At 44.1% G+C, this 18,228-nt stretch overlaps 2 protein-coding genes across 2 annotated transcripts; both read right to left on the bottom strand.

The window, feature by feature from the left end:
* Window positions 1–1,800: 1,800 nt before the first annotated feature.
* Window positions 1,801–3,926, bottom strand: LOC118308987 (cytokine-like protein 1). Its single transcript, XM_035630532.2, has 4 exons — window positions 3,700–3,926; window positions 3,424–3,468; window positions 2,780–2,926; window positions 1,801–2,670 (listed from the first exon to the last, which is right to left on the bottom strand). The coding sequence occupies exons 1-4, from the start codon at window positions 3,844–3,846 to the stop codon at window positions 2,569–2,571; spliced, it is 441 nt and encodes a 146-aa protein (XP_035486425.1). The 5' UTR covers window positions 3,847–3,926; the 3' UTR covers window positions 1,801–2,568.
* Window positions 3,927–4,566: 640 nt separating this feature from the next.
* On the bottom strand, window positions 4,567–18,200 carry LOC118308982 (limbin). Its single transcript, XM_035630524.2, has 23 exons — window positions 17,410–18,200; window positions 15,685–15,760; window positions 15,262–15,443; window positions 14,973–15,029; window positions 14,651–14,837; window positions 14,437–14,537; window positions 14,217–14,282; window positions 13,925–14,059; window positions 13,423–13,562; window positions 12,904–13,228; window positions 12,426–12,665; window positions 12,087–12,262; window positions 10,622–10,781; window positions 10,342–10,518; window positions 9,923–10,233; window positions 9,646–9,820; window positions 8,920–9,063; window positions 8,576–8,803; window positions 8,178–8,410; window positions 7,988–8,075; window positions 7,658–7,833; window positions 5,351–5,452; window positions 4,567–5,116 (listed from the first exon to the last, which is right to left on the bottom strand). Exons 1-23 carry the CDS (start codon window positions 17,638–17,640, stop codon window positions 4,714–4,716), a joined length of 4,113 nt encoding a protein of 1,370 aa, XP_035486417.2. The 5' UTR covers window positions 17,641–18,200; the 3' UTR covers window positions 4,567–4,713.
* Window positions 18,201–18,228: the final 28 nt, after the last annotated feature.

The raw sequence follows: 18,228 nt of genomic DNA, 5'->3' as shown, positions 1-18,228 counted from the left end.
ATTACACCAACGAGAGTATGATATTGGACATTTTTGTTCAAACTCTACAAAATGGTCTTTTGTTTGAAAATCCTTTGGAATCATTCACTCTCACTAAAACATCACTGTCAAAGAAACCAAACAGTTATGACTGTAAATAGTTATGACTGCATGGCTGCAGAAGGACGAGCTCAGGCCTTAGTACCCTTTTTCCCCCAAATGAAATACATTTTTTTAAACCGCAATACCAAAGGCAACAGCTCTGTGTCAGGAGCATAAATGTAGAAAACTCTCCTGATGTGACAATGTGGAACTATGACAACCAGCGCCACCGTGTGGCAGATCAAGGCCCCGCCGTGCTCCTGCAACAGTGAACTGATGACCCCGACCCGGAGCCTTCAGGGGTGTCGACCGGGTCGGGGTCATCAGAGGTGACCCAGGTTGTTGAGAGGTGCGACTGCACGACTGGTACCGCAACAACCCTCCAGATGACTGGAGGCATTTCAGGAGAACTCAACAGTACAGCTCAACTACTAGTTCAGTTTGAAAACACATCAGCCACTCTGACCTGTTACAAGCAGGAAATGCACAGAAGTTACCACGAAGATTTACAAACCTTCCTTCTATTTCAAGTAAACCATGGCAAAGTGACAGAGCGAGTACAGAGAGAGAGAGAGAGAGAGAGAGGAGCCTGAAACGACTAAATGGAATCAAGCCATTATCAATTTTAGTATTCACACCTTTGTGTTTCCTAATGTGACACATTCCACTACATTCATTTAGCTGACGTTTTTGTCCAAAGCCACTTACAATACGTACGTAAATACGTTAAGTGCATTTGTTTGTCAGGAAGGGAAAAACCCAGAAGTAAAACGTCCCAAACACACTGTTAAGTTCCCATGATCGTTTCTCTCAGTTAACGTGTTGCCGTTTGGCAGCAGGAGTCGTGCTGGGGGAGTCTTTCAATGAATGAATAGGAAGAGTTGTCAAACAAGTTCCTGCTGGCAACAGCACTCGGTAAATTAAGCGTCATTTGTCAAAAGTAAAGCCGTCTCAGAGTTCAATGGGACAGATTCCCCACCACGTGTAAATTCAAGTCTCTGGAGTTTTCATTTTCATTCAAGGTATTCACACTGCACTGACAGGAAATGTAAACCAGGGGCTTGCATGGCCAGTGTCCTTACTCAACATAATTTAGTTTAGTCTATTGAAATGAAATTACCTTTTAGGTCATGGCCTCAAAGAGATGTAATTAAAAATATGGATTAAATTATATCCAGGCACTAACCCAGAGGTTTGGGCAACCTGCAGTAAATGTCAGATAAAAATATCTCAGCATGAGACGAGCGAATAATTCATCCATTGGCAAAGAGCAGAAAAATCCCAGTTATTTTTGTAACTAAACAAATCACAGAAACACCCATTTGTACAAAAGAACCTCTTCTCCGTGTTGCCGGTTACACAGTCCTTCCAACAGAGAGCAGCAGAGGCCACGGATAAACCCTGGAAGGCAAAGCACCACTGTTTACTGTGTTTGTCCAAGAAGCACAAGGCTACATTTCCTCACTGGGAGGGTTAATACTTCAAGTTATTTTTGTCAGCTGAATACAAAAGGAAGAGGAAAACCATGGTTTATGTGAAGCCACACTGTTCATCAATCACATATATTCCAGACAGAACCACTAGTTTGTTTTAGTTTGTAGAGAGGAAATGTCTTTGCACGTTTGACTTCTGTAGTGCAGCACTGAAAAACAATACGAGTTCAGACAGGCAGAAACTAATAATGTTTGAGGATAAATCAACAAGAACATAGAAAACAGATACATAAAGATATGTTTTATTATCATATCATATGAGACATACTGCTTAGAGATTGTCATTATGTATATATATAAAGAACAGGCATATGTTTATAATATGTCTATGACAATGAGGGTTAGTTTTTCATATGCATTGGGCCTGAGGCCATAAAATATAATTTTTTGTTGAGCTTCTCTCCAAGAAGCAGCAGCACTGTTATAAGTGAAAACACTTTTGTGCGCCGGAGAGAACTGAGGGCAAACGCACTGTACAACCGAGGCAACGTCGATTTCTTACATTACACGTTCAGCCGCCACGTTCAACTTCGTAAAAGTTTTGCAAAACGCCATATAGAGCTCCTCTAAGTCATGTTAGTCGGACCAAGGGTTATGGCAACACAACATATTTCTCTTAATGACATGCGGACCTTTGATCAGCCCTGGTAAGTAAGCAGCGGTTAAAGCCCCGGCTCACAAGCATCTCTTATTGGTTTATTATTGTAAGGTTTTCATCGGCATGGTTGGCATTCAGCAAATTTCCTGTGGAAAGTTCTGCATTCCTTGCAGGAATGTAACCACACATGTCCTCTGACATGAGTCTGCAGCTGAACGCGGAGCCAACGGGGTAGGGCATGAAACAGCACTGTGTGTCCTGCCAAGACCATATATGATGCATGTAATACACAGGCTGTGGGGTGTGTGTGTGTGTGTATTCTACATATTGCCGATGTGTGTTCTTATGAACGTAATAGACAAGTGTGTGTCTTTTGTCTGCATGTATGTGTGCTGCTCATCTCTCCTCTTGCAAAAGCTGGAGCCTGTCCTCTGCGTAGTAAGGGCTGCTGCGGCCGGTGTCAATAGCCTCGCAGTCATCTGTGAAGAACACCAGGTCCTGCCAACCGAAAACAGAGACATGTGATCAAGACGCCCAGGCGTCGAAAACAAGACCGGACGGAGAACAAAAAACACAGCAGAGTTTGTTTTTGTAAAGATCTTCCCACCCGATAACAAATTCTGGTGATGATGGTGTACAGGTTCTGGATTTTGCGCTTCAGCAGCACCATCCTGGGACGCTCTCTGCAGGACTGGTCGGGATGGTTCAGCACCACGTAGAGAAGGTCCCGGAGCTTAGTGGTGACGCACGAGTTCTGGGAAGACAGAGCCAGGGTTTTTAAAATGAACGCCAGCATCACACCGTGTGTCACTTACAGTATTTACACATATCTTGGTGAATTGGGAGGTTTTGTTTTCTATTGAAGACTTTTCTTTTGAATTACAACATTAAAGGATCATTAACAATCATGTCATGACTATTCTCTTTTTGTTGTACATTGTCATGATACAGTCATGGACCCCAATCAGATAGGCTTTTGTCACAGAAAATAATAAATAAATAAAAAGAATGCATTGGTTTGATTAAATTTCGACTAAATTGGATTTCTATTACGTTAAAGTAGCCTTTAATCTACAGCTCCTCTCAAAGTGGGATCATGTGGTGCGTTGATTCTGTCATTAATTATCCCATATGGACTCTAATATCCAACAGGACTTCTCTTTCTTCTTCATCAGACGTTAACCCCATCTCCTGGAAATTCCCCTTAGATGTCCTCACATCACGTGCACTGCCACAATGTCTCACACTTACATGCACATCGAGGAAGACGGTCGGAAGGACCTCGGCGCACGTTTTCTGCAACCCACACATTCTCTCCATTAGTATACATGACAGGTTTAGAAGTGAAGATCATTCATATATTCATTTAAAACACATGTACAATGCTCACTGTCAACTTGTTCACACGTCTATGATCACAGTTATCATTCATATGCTGTATTATTTACACCAGCATCCCATTAAACGTGTCCCGCGCAGCCTGCAGACGCACCGTGTGCCATCTGCAGCTGTGCGTCGGGGTCTCACCGTGCGCTGGTGCGTGTGGATCTTGTCCAGCAGAGCCATGACTTCTCCGCTCAGGCCGAGCGCTCTGGAGTAGCAGGTCGGGGGCGCGCACTCCGACAGCCACAAGAAGCCGAGGAGGCACAGAGGAGCGGCCAGGCGCAGCCTCATGTCGGATCACCGCGTCCAGCTGCGCGCACAGACAACACGCGTCCGCACAGACACGAGGGGGCGGCACTTTTAAGTTTGGAGGGATGGAGGGGGGGGGGACGATGGATGATGACGTGGAGGCGCCGGGGGGGGGGTCTGCTGTGTTCAAGTCAAAAACACCAGGGTGATGACTGCTCTCCTGCTGCCTGCTGATAACAGCCAAGCAGTTATTGGAACTTTCCTCCACACTTCCCCCGAGCCAGGTTTGAGGTTTGTCAATCCCTTCATTCCAGATTATTCGTGTCAGATATTAATCGACAGTGGCAGCCGGTCACTGTACATGTCAAAGGTACAAATGAGGGGGGAAAGCTAAGACTTGGTGTCGCGCCGTTTGTGAGAGAGGGGGGTGAAAGGGTGTTTGGCAACTTAAAAATAGCTTATAACAACTTGTCAATTTCAAGCATTGTACATGGATGGAATGTTGCATTTGGACATTTTTCACGTACCTTTGTATATTGAGAGCCAAACAATCCTCATATCACAGCGTCATAACACAATGGATGTTTAAGATCAGAAGGGTTTCCTTCTCAGTTTGTTCTTTTACCACACAAACTGATTAGTGATGTGCAGCCTGTGGCTCTGGATTGATGCCAGCCACGGGCAGGGAAGAATGACAACCTGTGAGTCAACCACTTGTATGTGAGCTGGCAAACCAAGTAATGAGAAAAACACATAACTGGAAACGGTTAAGTCAGCTGCCTTTACTTACAAAGGAAGCCAGATGCTACATATATTGTACTTCAAACAACTTCTATTTTTTTGCTACATGGCAAGATAACTGAATTATTTTGTATTTTAGTGTCATCATAAAAAAAAAAAGAAGAAGTCTCAAGGTAGGTTTATCGGGGCTACTGAGCCCTTCTTCAGATTGAGGAAATTCCTCTTCCTCCTCCTCTTCTGGACATCCACACTGTCACGTGACTCAGGTGGATCCCGAAACACAAACAACCTTTCTCCTGGGCTGCCCAGTGCAGAGCTGGCAGAGGCTGACGTCACGTCTTCCCCCGCTGAGCCGTGTAATGTTTCATTCACAGTGCCCCCGGCTTTCTCCGTTGCAGTGCCTCTTTGCTGCTGTTTAACTAGGTTCTCAGTCACATGTGATCTATAAACGGGCTGCAGTACTTCAGTCACACTGTCCTCCTTTGCTTTCTCGGGTCCCACGTCTCTTGGAGGCAGAAGACGAGATCTGGGGAGCAGTTTTTCCACCAGACTATGCCTCTTTTCCCAGAGTCTGTGAGATTTGGAGGACAAAAGGACTGTTGTTAGTGGGATTGGAGTGTTCCGAGTGCTTACCTCATGCACGTGGCCGCTGCCGCCCAGCCCGTCACTACTCTCATGAAGGGGCGTATTTCACTTCAATAAAAAGGATCCGTCTGTGATGTTGGTGACCACTGAACTACAAACTCATTTTTAACATCGTCTTTATATGGCAACAAGTAGAAAAAAACAGACGTGTTGAACTCACCTCCCTCTTTCCACAGTGCAGCTCGGCACGTCCGGCATATTTTTCTGCACCACGTCTTCTCTCAGTTTGACGGAAAGGAGTCGGCTCGACCCCGCGAAACACCTGGTCAGAGAGGCATCGACATCTTATGAGGCTGGTGATTATAATAAACTCTCTGTGCACAAAGTCAGCTTGGACAGTGATCCCCTAGCTATCAGATACACTGACTTTTCATCACTTTATAGGGAGAGATTTGACTTTTTCATTAATGTCAAACACATTTAAATATGTTACCTTCTCTCATTGGAAGAGTTAGTTAGGAGTGTCAAATTAATTCAAAATGCTAGGTTCATTTTTTAATAGGGATATTTAAGATTCCCTACAAACTGTAGAACCGTGTATGTTCGTTGGCCAGTGGAGAGTAACAGTAAATCATAAATAATTATCTGGTTCATGTGACATTTTTGGAATTTACAAAAACCTGTAAAAAAATTTTTTTTTAAAACTCCAGTCTTCCAATTACAATATGTACAGACCTAAACGACGGTTTTGGTCAAAAGGACTTTATAATATTGAATTCAGGGTTTTTCTTATGTGCCCCTGATGTTTGATTAGATGCCACACACGTACTTACACATTTTAGACCATGTACAGTGAATGATTAAGGTGGGAGGCAACACACCAGGACAAACAGTAAGGATGCCATGAACATCATGGAGCAGGAGGACAAAGAAGAGCAGTGGATGAAAGGAACAGACCTTGATGTTTGTCTATAGAAAGGCAGACATTACTGCATGCTTGCATTTTTAATGAATCCAGTTGAAATCAGCAGCAAAAAGAAAAAAGAAAAAGAAGAAACAGTAGCTGACTTTTCACACAGCAGCCTGTTCAGGGTTGGGGGTTATTTCTCCGTCAGCTTTCTGTGATCATTTCTTTTCTTATACTTTATGTCATTCACATTTTAAGTATTTGGTTTCTTTGACATTTCCTTCTGTGGTGAAATGACCGCATGGCTATAAATAAAGTGATCTTATGAGTAGACCCCTCCAACTCAGATAGCTTTAACTGGCCAACAAGCCCCTACGCTATTCCACTGAAAGAGAGCTAAACACATTTTTAGAAGTAATGGAGTGTTTTAAAGAAGGTGAATACTATTCTGCAAACAAAAAGAGGCAGAATCAAAAGCACTGAGAAAGAAAACAAAAGCACACGTCTTGAATACTGCTCCAAACGGAGCATTTCCCGCCCCTCGTTTTTCTGCCAGAAAGCTCAGATCCAACGAGACCTCATGCATGAGACATCATTCATCGGTGAACTCCAAACTCAGCAGGGGCCAGACAATGATTGCTCCAGCGTATCGGGAAGAGAGGGAAATTAAATGCAGAGTAAAATCCTCTAACCCTCCATCTTGGCTCAGGGAGAATGAGTCTTGTGGAGCCAAGTTCAGACGGCATTTGTTATTTAAATTGAAGACAATGCTCGCAGATGGCTGCGTCTCTGCCAGCTGCTGTGGAAACATTGCTTTTATTTTAATCAGTGACTTCACATACAAAACTGCTCTGTGAAACCACAGAATTGATGACACTCTGGCTACAAACTCCAGACAAAACCGTTTTCCCTGTTCTATTTTGGTTTTTCGTATAAAGATTAGGAATTGTTTTTGACAGTTGGAAGAGTCAAACAGATTTTGAATGTTTATGTTAAATAAAGTATATCCCATTGGCCCCTTTTCAGGGAAAAGTAATATTTTGATACTGGACTCGCACATTGTTAGGGCAACAATGTCTTGACAAAGTAAAATAACTAGGACGAGGACCTTTTTTTACATATACAATTAAATCCTGCCACCAGTTACACATGGGTGAATCCTGATACAGCTCTCCGCTGAAGGAATTAATGGGGAAGTGCTCATGTTGTTTTTGAATCTAACAGCAACACATGGTGCATATGTAAAAACAGTTAGTTTGCTGAAAATGAATCTATAGATAGATTATATATTTCTTCTTTCTTAGGATACTTCTCAGCCTTTATTCATGGACAAAGATACACAACAAATCAAATATACAATGTTTTAATCCCTGAGCCACACCTCTGCCTGTTGTGATGCCAGACTATGTAAAATAGACTTTAACATGTATTTGTTAGAGGATAATTACAGAGAAAGTGCAGATCTTTGTTTGAGTTTTTGAAGGAAACCGTGTGGATGTAGAGAATTTAGTTGGATTTACGTAAGGTGGCTGGTGATAATGTACCTTAAATCCTTGGCGCCTTTTGTCATTCAACTAAAAGAGGAGGAGGAGAAGATTAAATACTGAACCTGGTTCTTACCCCACATGTTCTTGCTCGACTGTCAATGAAGCAGGGTGCTGTTTAGGGCAGAGGGCATCGGTGATGGAGAGGAGTTCGCTTTCAGGCAGGCTGGGGAGGAGGAGCCGCAGGGCCTCCAGCAGAACCTCAGCAGACACCTGACTCTGCTTCACCAGCTGAGATGCAAAGTCCAGATCCTGGAATGAAGAGGTGGGCACAAATCCACTGTAAGTGCAGGTTTCCTTCCATTGGCATGTGCACAGAGGTGAGGATGACACCGTATTTTCCAAAGCCGTTAATATGTTTGCATTCAAGATATCACTGGAAAAACACTCTTGAATGAAGCCAGACCTGGTCGCAGTTTCCATAAAGTCTCCTGAGCTCCATTTGTTCTTTCAAATCTTCCATGGCTTGATCGTTGGCAGTTCTTTCTTGCGAGCTGAAAAACGCCAGAGAGTTTCAACACTGTAAAATTGAATGGCCTTCGTCAACCCACAAAATTCCTCATTACTTCGGAGATGACATTGATATGACAGCTCACCTCTTGGCCAACAGTGCGAGGATCTGATCGCGCTTGTACAGCGCCCCCTGGAGGATGGATGTCATCCTGCAATCCTGCTGCAGCTGAAACACTCTTTCCTCCTCATTGCCCACCTCCCTGTCATTAGAGTCCTCTCTGCGTGTTTTACACGGCTCGACTCTGCCCTGACACATCTCCAGGCCGTCCAACTCTGTCCTCTCCTTCTGAAGCTGTTGCTCTGCTTCCTCTAGGCCCTGTAGTAAAGAGTCAGATTATCCCACTGATAAAAGTCTACAAAGTTTCGTGAGTCTCAAAGGAAAGATGGAAAAAGCCATCTTTTCCCTCAAAGCCCATGACCAGCCCTCTCTACCATGTCATGGTCCAACACAGGGGTTAACCAAGAGTAAAGCATTGCCTACCAAGCAGTGGCTCTGTATACTCTGGGCCATGTCTTGCCTCTCCAGGCTCTTCCTCTCTCTGAGTTGCTGAGTGAGCAGGCTGTGCAGGGTGAGCATGGCTCTGCAAGTCTCCAACACTTTGTCCCTCCTCTCAGCCTTCTGGTAGTGGATGGTAGCCATCTGAATTGCCAGGCTGTCCGCCTGAGAGCGCAGTTCATTCGCTCTCTCCTGCTGCATCTCCTCTAACACCTGCCAATATTACAAAGGATGAGCATTGTCAATTTAAACCAAGCGCTGCGCTTGAATACGACTTAGAGTTAATGTGACTGTAGTGACAAAAACAGTTTGAGTGTCCTCCTCTTCACCTTATTCATGACGCTGCTCTCCATCTCCTTCTCCATCTCAAACAGCCGGATCCTGTCCTCCAGCTTTTTCTGAAAAAGCAGCAGGTCGGAAGTGTCTGTTTTCTGTCGGGCCTTGCTGGTTTTCCCCTTGGACTGCGTGTTCGTCTGCAAAAGACCACAATATCCACAAGGTGGTTGGGAAGTGAGTCCAACCACGCGGCTATGATGTGATTAAAAATGAAACCACCCAGCGGAGCCCTTTATTATTTCTGAATAAAAATGTGCACTCATCCAGCGGCCACACAATTGAGGCTGAGCACAGTGTGGTTTTGGGCTGGTGGTTGCCATTCTCCAATAATTATCTATTGCTGTAGTTTAATTCACATGGGTTCCTCTCTTTGGATTATCTCCAGAATTGTATCATGAGAAACAGAAATATATTTTCTTCAACAAAGCAACACTATGGAAGAATATTAGGGCCAGACCTTTGGATGGACTTTTTTTTTTTCCATTTTGCATTTTCAGAACAAAAAAAGTCGTTGACTATAAACTCAAAATAAAGTTTGAATGCAATATGTACAATGTAACACTTGCACCACAAAACTAAGAGGCTGACATTTTTAAAGCTCAAATATTTTTCCAAAACAAGTGTGGCCTGTTTTTATTACCAAGAACTGTCACAAAGTATCTAATTTTCGCAACTTCAAGAGAATAAAACATTCACTCAGTATTGTGTGATGTATTCACCATCTGTTTCTCGCTGTCCTGCCTCCAAGCTGCCAGGGCGGTGTAGAGTTTGGTTCTTGAGATGGCGTGAGGCAGCACCAGGCAGTGGTCCATCACAGACAGACACTTTTGGAACTCCAGTTTCATCCTCAGCCTGTCGTCTTCAGACAGAGTCAGCTGCGACGAACACAAATGCCTAAGACAGAGAGGGAAAACGAAGGAGGACAGATTAACAAATGACCTGTGTTTAAACCCATTGGAAATGAGATGACTAATGTCCTTATACAGTATCATGGACCTGAAGAAAGCTCTGGAGTGGGTCCTTATATCCCTCTGCTCCTGCAGCTCTCTCTCCATGGCTTCTTGCAGGGCCTCCCTGGTACAGCTCAGGGTGCGCAGCGCTGCCTTGCCTTCTTGGTGCAGCCTCTCCTGGCCCTGCAGGAGAGCGCTCGCTCCTTGTCCCGGGGCCTGTCCTGCTCCTTGCTCTGGCTCCGCGTGCAGCAGGGAGGGGTGCGTCCCTGGAGGCAAGAGCATTAGCAGGTCCTGGGTGGCAGATGGCTGGATGGCTTTGACCTCTGCTATGGCACCTTGGATCACTCGCATGGTCACCTAAAGAAGAGGCAGTGTGTAAATCAAAAATCAATCCACCCCAGTGCTATATTTGTGTGTCAGTTTTTGGGTCACGAATGTGCCTGATGTGAACTATTAGAGGAGCACCTTGCGGATGTCAGCTGTAGCCTCCTCGTCCAGGTTGTTGATGAGCTCGGCCAGCTCCAAGCTGTGAGCGGTCAGTAAGTTCTGCCAACAGTGCAGGTTCTGGGCGACCTCCATTCTGACCTCCACACCCTTGGACAGGCCAGACAGTTCCCTCTGTCGCTGTTTGTGGACCGTAAGCTGGAGAAGGTAGGAGCGGGATTGAAAAATGCCGTCATATAAATTTTTGGACTTGGATAGGTAATGTAAAGTAAGTTGGAATAACTATGCGTGGTCCCTTCACCATTTCAGAAATGAGCTCCCTCCTCTTCTTAATCAGGCCGCATCGCATGGCTCTTCTTTCTTGGTTCAGAGCCTCATCCAGTCTCTGTCTAACCATCACCAGCTCCTTCTGAGCCTTCTCCTGCAGCTGGTCCATCTGCTCTGCGGGCACAGTGCTCCCTCTGGTGGAGAAGAGGAACATGCCACGTTAAAACATGGCTCCTGCGTAGCTTACTTATGACCAGTGAGACAAAATTGCAATTAAAACTATAAAAATGAAAGAATGTGAAAGTTTTATGTAATATACCAAAAATTTGTTCTGCTCTTTGTAAAAATGTATATTTAAATATATTTTGCAACTGTGTACCCTCATAGTTTGACAGTTTGGCCTTGAGCTAAAATTGGCATCATGACCTACACCAGGGACGGGCAACTGGCGGCCCTCGTCCTCAATCTGTGTGGCCCGCGAGTCCATTTATAAAAATTATAATTTCATTTAATTTGAACCAGAACCCAGCTGTAATTCATTCTGTCAGTCGCTAGAGGGCGCTCCCCGACAATGTCGGCGAGCAGCCCCCTGAGCTGCAGCTTGAACTGTGCGAACTACAGGCAGACACGTTTTTTCAAGCAAACCACAACGAGAGGGGAATCTCCTTCTGTAGCCTATTTCCAGTTTCCCGATTTCCAATCCTCAGGGATTTTGCACTCTCAATGGCCAGCATGTTTTGGAGCACTTACATCTGCGAGAGCAACTTCTCAATGATGAAGCACATCAAATCAAGAGAAAGAAACCGACTGACCGATGAGACACTCTTTCAGCTCATGCAGATTGGATGCACTAATATTGAGATTGACATTCAGTCTATTGTGCGCCAGCAGGAGACAGAACAAAGAGATATGTTTTGGTTTTTGTAGCATAATAGTTTGAGTCCCCATTGCACTGAAATAATATATGACTCAGGAATGTGGATGTTTGTTTCTGCGTTAAGTTCACAGCTTAACAAAGTTGAAATGTTGATTTTTCTTATGAAAATAGAAATGTTAAAAATGTTGGCCCGCTAGGGAAACTTGTCTGGGTCATGTGCTATTGAGAGAGCCAAATCATCTGCAATTTTTGAAAATTGGTATAATAAACTTTGATTGCCAGTATATATTTCGTTCTATTTATTGAATTAGTTAGCTATAGTAGGCCAATTAAGTGACACCGTTATAATGGTGGAAGTGCATGTTGATATATCTGGCCCTCTGGTAGTGAGGTGAAAATTTATGTGGCCCTCCCTTTCATCAAAGGTGCCCATCCCTGACTGACACTGATTTTTAAAAATGCAGCACAATTTTTCAGATTTAAATCTTAAATAATATATTTCACATTGTATAAGGAACCGCTTCAGATTGATTATAGATGTGGAGACAATGGGTTTTTGTATTACTGTTGGAGCTTACTGGGCCACATTAAGAGTGTAGAATATCTTGTAATAAGCACAAACCTCCTGATGTGAGTGAACCAGTTGTCCAGGTTGCTGGAGGTGCTTGTGAATGTGTCAGATATCAGGCCGTTGAGGCTGTGAAGGCTGTGGACCAGGAACTTCCTCTGTGCATGGCGTTCAGCCAAAACATAGCGCTGATTGGCAAGGACCACATCCAGAACCTCTTCTAGCTGATCCTGGACAGAAATAACGTCACATTATCCCAAATCCTCATTGATTTAGTTTTTATGGGTTGAAGGGGAATTTTCTGAAAAGTAATGATGCAAAATGTATTAACTCTGTATGATATTCAAATGGCCAAGGTTCTTATCATGTATCAAATCAATTTTAGTTGGTCACCTGACATGTAAAATAATCATGCTGGAGACTCTTGGCGGTGCTCTTCTCCAGCTCGCCCATCCTGGTGGCCTCCTCCAGCTCCTCAGAAAAGATCTTGTGCAGTTCCACCCTGCGCCACTCGATGATCTGCCTCTGGACCTTCGCTGAGGCTTTTTCATGTCGGACCAACAGGATGCGCTGGAGCTGACTCTGACTCAGCTTGTGCAGCTTCTCCAGCAGGACACTGCACTGGAGGAGCTCCTACCAACATGACAACGGTTTACAGTTAAATGATAGCATCTGATGGAATCACTCGGTTCCACTTGGAAAAAATGTAATGCTACTTCCCTACAAAGTTTATTTGACTCTAAATTCATACAATATTTACAGGTAAAAACATCTTTTCTGTTTTCAATTTATAAGTAATCTTTTTTGTTTTTCTTTTCAGTGAGACGATACAAAACTGAACAAATACAATAATTAAACAAATGACTGTTACCTGTCGTTCTGCATGTTGACACAGAAGCTCGGCCTGGGCTTTCTGAGCCGCTTCCCTGCGGTGCTCCGCTTCCATTTCTTCCCGAGTCTCCAGGTTACACTGGCCAGCCAGCGCAGCCATGCGGGACCCCCGCTCCTCCTTCAGCCGTCCCTCCATGCCGAGCAGCTGTCCATGGAGCACACTGAGAAGCCTCTGCTGGGACTGAGTGGTTGTCTGGCCCCGGGACCTCAGGCCGCCCAGCAGGGACGATATCACGTCCTTGTAGATCTGAATCCGGGTGGCCTCCAGGTTGTTGGTGGCTCGCAGCAGTGTAGATATTTCAAGGCTTGTGTGGATGAAATGCATTAGTAAGCCATTCGAACTTGTATGTTGTGGTTCAGAATACATTATATATCATATTCATCCATTTACACATCTGCCAATTTCTTCCTTTAGGTGGTGAATTACTCAAATAAAGGACATCAGACTTGATTGATAAATAGAAATAAAAAATGGAATTCCCTCGACAGGTTTACTCACTTCTCCAAAGCCTGGTACATGTTCTGTGGATCTTCCAACACCATGATGTCCACCATCTTGTCTTCAAATGTTGCCTCATCTTTAATTGTCTCACTCATGATGCAGTCTGCATACTCTGGGTCTGAATCCCTTCTCTTTCTCTAAGCCAAGAAAATACATGTACAATATATCAACATATACCTGAACCAAATCATTGATTTGAGAAAGCAGTTTTCGCTCTCTTCATACACCATTACAAATATATACTGCAGGTAATGAACAAATTTTGCTTGGCTACATTCAGAGATGCATGGAAGTCCGGACAAATTTCCTTTAGTTTTTCCAGATGGGCTCTATGTTTGAACGCAAATGTCCGAAAATTTAGCTCCAGACTTCCATGTTAATGACTGTAAACAAAGACACTGCTTTCTTCAGCAGAGTTATCGTCATGTCTGACAACAGCATTTGATAACAATCTGCCATTACAATTTAACTGGCAAATACACTTTTACGGTTGTGATACCCTTTGCTGAAGAAGGTTCAGCCTGGTTCTGAGGCCTATGAGGTTCACGGCCAGAAACCCCAGCAACAGCAGCACCAATGTGACAAAGAACCCAGCAACAAATCCAGCAAAATGGACACCGTGGTTCGGATAGATCTGAAACGGTGAGCGGAAACGTCAGACTTCCCATTTTTGTGAACATGACAAATTACAAATAAGAAATCATGCATCAACAATCATGTGCCACTTAAAGCCCCGGGTGTGTTTCCAGCAGAGGAACAGCGCAGGTATATAGTGAGTGTCCTCTACTCACCCTGTCAGTGGAATTCACCCTCAGTGTTAGATTAGCTGTTAGTGGACCAAACATACTGACGTCGTTCTGTGGAGTCAAGAAAACAAAGCTTCAGGTTATAACTCCAAATATTCTCATTTTTAATGTTAGTAAATTAAAAATTTGTTATTTTAGTATCACAAAGTTTTACAATTGGAAAGTTGCTTTTGAGGTTAATAAAAAGAAAAGGAAAGAACAATACCTGTGAGGCGTTAGAGAAGGTGAGAAAAGCTGGAAGATCCAGGACTTCACTCTTATGACTCCTTATGTGAGCAGTATAATTGACAACAATCTGAGAACCAGCTGAGGAGTACAAAACAATGGTATAAATAAAACAAAAAAACGAATTAAAAGTTCAAACCTGACATGTTACGGTTAAAAATCCACTTTCAGATCCTTCTCAGGCCCAAACATACCAGATAGTGAATCGATGGCAAACGTCTGGTAGCCTCTTTCCACCACCCTGCCTTCAGTTTTTAGGGGGACTATTCCGGAAAGGGAGTCCCGGATGGCCACCTGAGACAGGTTGGTGCCGCCGACCGGGCCCATGTTGTGAATCAGCAGGAAGAAGGTCAGCTGAGGCGGATCAGTGTCGAGCTTCACCTGTGTGATCGAGGAGGGGGAGAACGAATCGCTGGATGGTTAATCCTTCATATCTGTTTGCAGATTAAAGGTGGTTGAGCACGAATATGTAGGTATTAAATGCACACGTGTACAATGGGCAAGATGTTGATGTACCTGAGCACACTTGTGAAATTGAACCCCAAACGCAGATGGAGGCGCCACACTCTGAACCTGTGGAAGCATTCAAAGCATTGTCTAGTTAGCTATGTCCTTCATGATAACCATTCAATTTACCATTATTGGCACTTTTGTGACTCCTACATCTTTTAATAGCTTTGATATTGTGCATGATGACCCATGTATTCACCGGCGAGAATGCCAAAATCAGCCAATCTCATCAAACCAAGAACTACATTTTTTCTCCTTCATCAATTTTAGGGATGGAAATAATGTAGAGACCTACCTGAGGCAGAGTGTGGCCCAGGTTGTATCTGGTGAGTGTGCTCCGGCGAACCCGAAGGTGCAAGATGTTTGACATGCGGGTAAATGAAGAGTAAAAGGAGTGTCTCCAGGGACCAGCGGGAGCTGAAGAAGAGAGGGGACCCGCTGAAGAAAACACCACGGGCCCTTTGATGTCCATCGTACCTGTCAGGGCGAGGTGGGGGTTTTGAACTGTCTGGGTAAAGGACAGCACCGAGGCTGAACGTGCTGGTACATTAATAAACAGCAATTCTCTCTATAGATCATCTGTAAGTATACAGCATTGTCAAACAGTGTACTCAACCAACAATCAGTCATATGCACAACTAAACCAACTCTTTACACAGGAATTCACTTTGCAATTTATGGTATCATATGTGCATTAAATAAAGAGAAAAGTACAAACCGTCCATCCTGAGCAGTGCCAGTCCTGCTGTCCCCCCACCAGCCTCACGTTGCATGACATGGACACTGGAGAGAATCTTACGATGGATAAAGGAGGCAGCTAGTGTGAAACATTTCATATGGAAACTCTTCATTAAAAGAAAATATGTATACATTAGAGCCTGACCAATATATCGATTGGCCAGACAGATATTATTGGGCAACTGATATGAGCCTTTAAATGTGCATTTATGATTACATTTTATGTAAAATAAATGTTTTTTTTCTTTACTAAAGTTCTTTTCATTTGGTTGTATTTGTAAAAAAAATTCAATTTATAGAAATTTATGATAAAGTTCATGGTTAAACTAAAATATCAAGCCTCAATTACATTTCTTTGTCATAAAGGTTTGATAACGACATTTTAGGAATCATTGAGATAAAAACATTTTTAAAAAGTATATATATCGGCCGATTTATCTGTAACGGTAATCTTGTACTCCCTAATATCAATATCAACCCCCAAAAATTCATATCCGTAGTATAAATAGCTTTATCGAAAGACAGCCTACAGGCGTGTATTTATAAGGTAAGCCCCAAAACAGACACTAGAGCTGCAACAGTTAATCGAGTAATCGATTAGTAATCAACAACTAAATTAATCGCCAACTATTTTAATAATTGATTAATCGGTTCAAGTGTTTTTTATGGAAAAAAAAGTCAAAATCCTCTGATTTCAGTTTCTTAAATGTGAATATTTTCTGATTTCTTTGCTCCTCTGTGATAGTAAAAGAAATATCTTTGGTGTGTGGACAAAACACAAACATCATCGGGGGATTTGGGAAACACGATCAACATTTTTCAAAATTTTATGACATTTTATGGACCAAAAAACTAATCGAGAAAAAAAATCGACCGATTAATCGATTACAAGAATATGAAAGTAAATAGCATCACAGTGATTGGTTACACGTGTGTAGCTCCAGTAGATATCTAGACACTTGGTGGTACAGTCATAGGTACAGTCACAGTCACAGGTACAGTCACAGGTACAGTCACAGGTAGTCACAGTCACAGGTACAGTCACAGTCACAGGTACAGTCACGGGTACAGGTACAGTCACAGGTACAGGTACAGTCACGGGTACAGGTAAAGGTACAGTCACAGGTACAGTCACAGGTACAGTCACAGGTACAGGTACAGTCACGGGTACAGTCACAGGTACAGGTACAGTCACTGGTACAGGTACAGTCACAGGTACAGTCACAGGTACAGTCACGGGTACAGGTACAGTCACAGATATAGGTACAGTCACAGGTACAGTCACAGGTAGTCACAGTCACAGGTACAGTCACAGGTACAGTCACGGGTACAGGTACAGTCACAGGTACAGGTACAGTCACGGGTACAGGTAAAGGTACAGTCACAGGTACAGTCACAGGTACAGGTACAGTCACGGGTACAGTCACAGGTACAGGTACAGTCACGGGTACAGGTACAGTCACAGGTACAGGTACAGTCACGGGTACAGGTAAAGGTACAGTCACAGGTACAGTCACAGGTACAGGTACAGTCACGGGTACAGTCACAGGTACAGGTACAGTCACGGGTACAGGTACAGTCACAGGTACAGTCACAGGTACAGTCACGGGTACAGGTACAGTCACAGATATAGGTACAGTCACAGGTACAGTCACGACAGTTATTGACACGGAAGGTTCGAGTTCTTCTGTTTGAGGACACTCACCTCCGGGGGCTCCGACAGAGGAGGCGGTGGCCGGGCTGTGCACCACGATGTACCCCGACATGCACCGTTGAACCGAGCCCGCTGTCCCGCACGGTGCTCCCACACCCCGCGGGTCCCCCCGCGACACGGGCGGCGGGGACAAACGCGAGGAGGGAACAAACATGACACCTGGACACTCAGGACGAATGACAACAACGAGAGCTTCGCCGGGATGGAGTGAACCCGACGCATTCGGGAGTCGCTGTGTGCCGCCGCTCTCACCGAGGAGAGCCGCTAGCGAACCGGCTGCATTGTGCCTGGCTGCGGTTAAACATCGTCCACCGCGACGGAATCATCTCCGCGGCTCCTTGTTGAGCTTTGGCAGCGACTCGGTCGAGCAACGACATCGTTTGACTCGTTTAGCTCGAACGGAAGAGCCGCGCGGACCGTCGCTACTTCACTTCACAAACATTTCCAAAACTTTGGGAAAACGGGCATTTCCTCCCTCGTTATCAAGCTCAACAGAGTACATACGTGTACTTCCGGTTGGGGCTTTCACAATAAAACGACATATGAAACCCCGCGTGTTCGTTGGCGTGGAGGCTTCCTAAAACAAGCCATAAATATCATATTAAATGTCCTGTTAGTCCAAAGGTGCTGCTTTCATTCGTGTCAACATTATTATCGGGTTACCTGTCCTCATTTTCTACCATGGGTCATCATTGGGGTTTAATACTGAAGGGGAATCCATCTTTTTTCCCGCCATAATGTTAGCTAGCTCTACTGTCTCGGTCCTCCTCTCGAATCTCTTTCCGCCCATTGGCTGAAAATAGTTTGTCG

This window comes from Scophthalmus maximus, chromosome 6 (assembly GCF_022379125.1).
Source record: "Scophthalmus maximus strain ysfricsl-2021 chromosome 6, ASM2237912v1, whole genome shotgun sequence".
In the NCBI taxonomy this organism is placed as follows: domain Eukaryota; kingdom Metazoa; phylum Chordata; class Actinopteri; order Pleuronectiformes; family Scophthalmidae; genus Scophthalmus; species Scophthalmus maximus.
The sequence above is the reverse complement of the archived record's forward strand: the minus strand, read 5'-3'. Positions and strand labels throughout refer to the sequence as shown.

What these genes read in the sequence shown, in the direction of transcription:
- LOC118308987 (XM_035630532.2), bottom strand. Translation starts at nt 3,846, where the DNA reads ATGAGGCTGCGCCTGGCCGCTCCTCTGTGCCTCCTCGGCTTCTTGTGG. An exon ending in TCCACACGCACCAGCGCACG is followed by an intron (nt 3,469 to 3,699) that starts GTGAGACCCCGA and finishes TGTGGGTTGCAG; the next exon opens with AAAACGTGCGCCGAGGTCCT. An exon ending in TCACCAGAATTTGTTATCGG is followed by an intron (nt 2,671 to 2,779) that starts GTGGGAAGATCT and finishes TTCGGTTGGCAG; the next exon opens with GACCTGGTGTTCTTCACAGA.
- LOC118308982 (XM_035630524.2), bottom strand. Translation starts at nt 17,640, where the DNA reads ATGCGTCGGGTTCACTCCATCCCGGCGAAGCTCTCGTTGTTGTCATTC. An exon ending in GGGTGAATTCCACTGACAGG is followed by an intron (nt 14,060 to 14,216) that starts GTGAGTAGAGGA and finishes TCACCGTTTCAG; the next exon opens with ATCTATCCGAACCACGGTGT. An exon ending in ATGATTATTTTACATGTCAG is followed by an intron (nt 12,263 to 12,425) that starts GTGACCAACTAA and finishes ATTTCTGTCCAG; the next exon opens with GATCAGCTAGAAGAGGTTCT.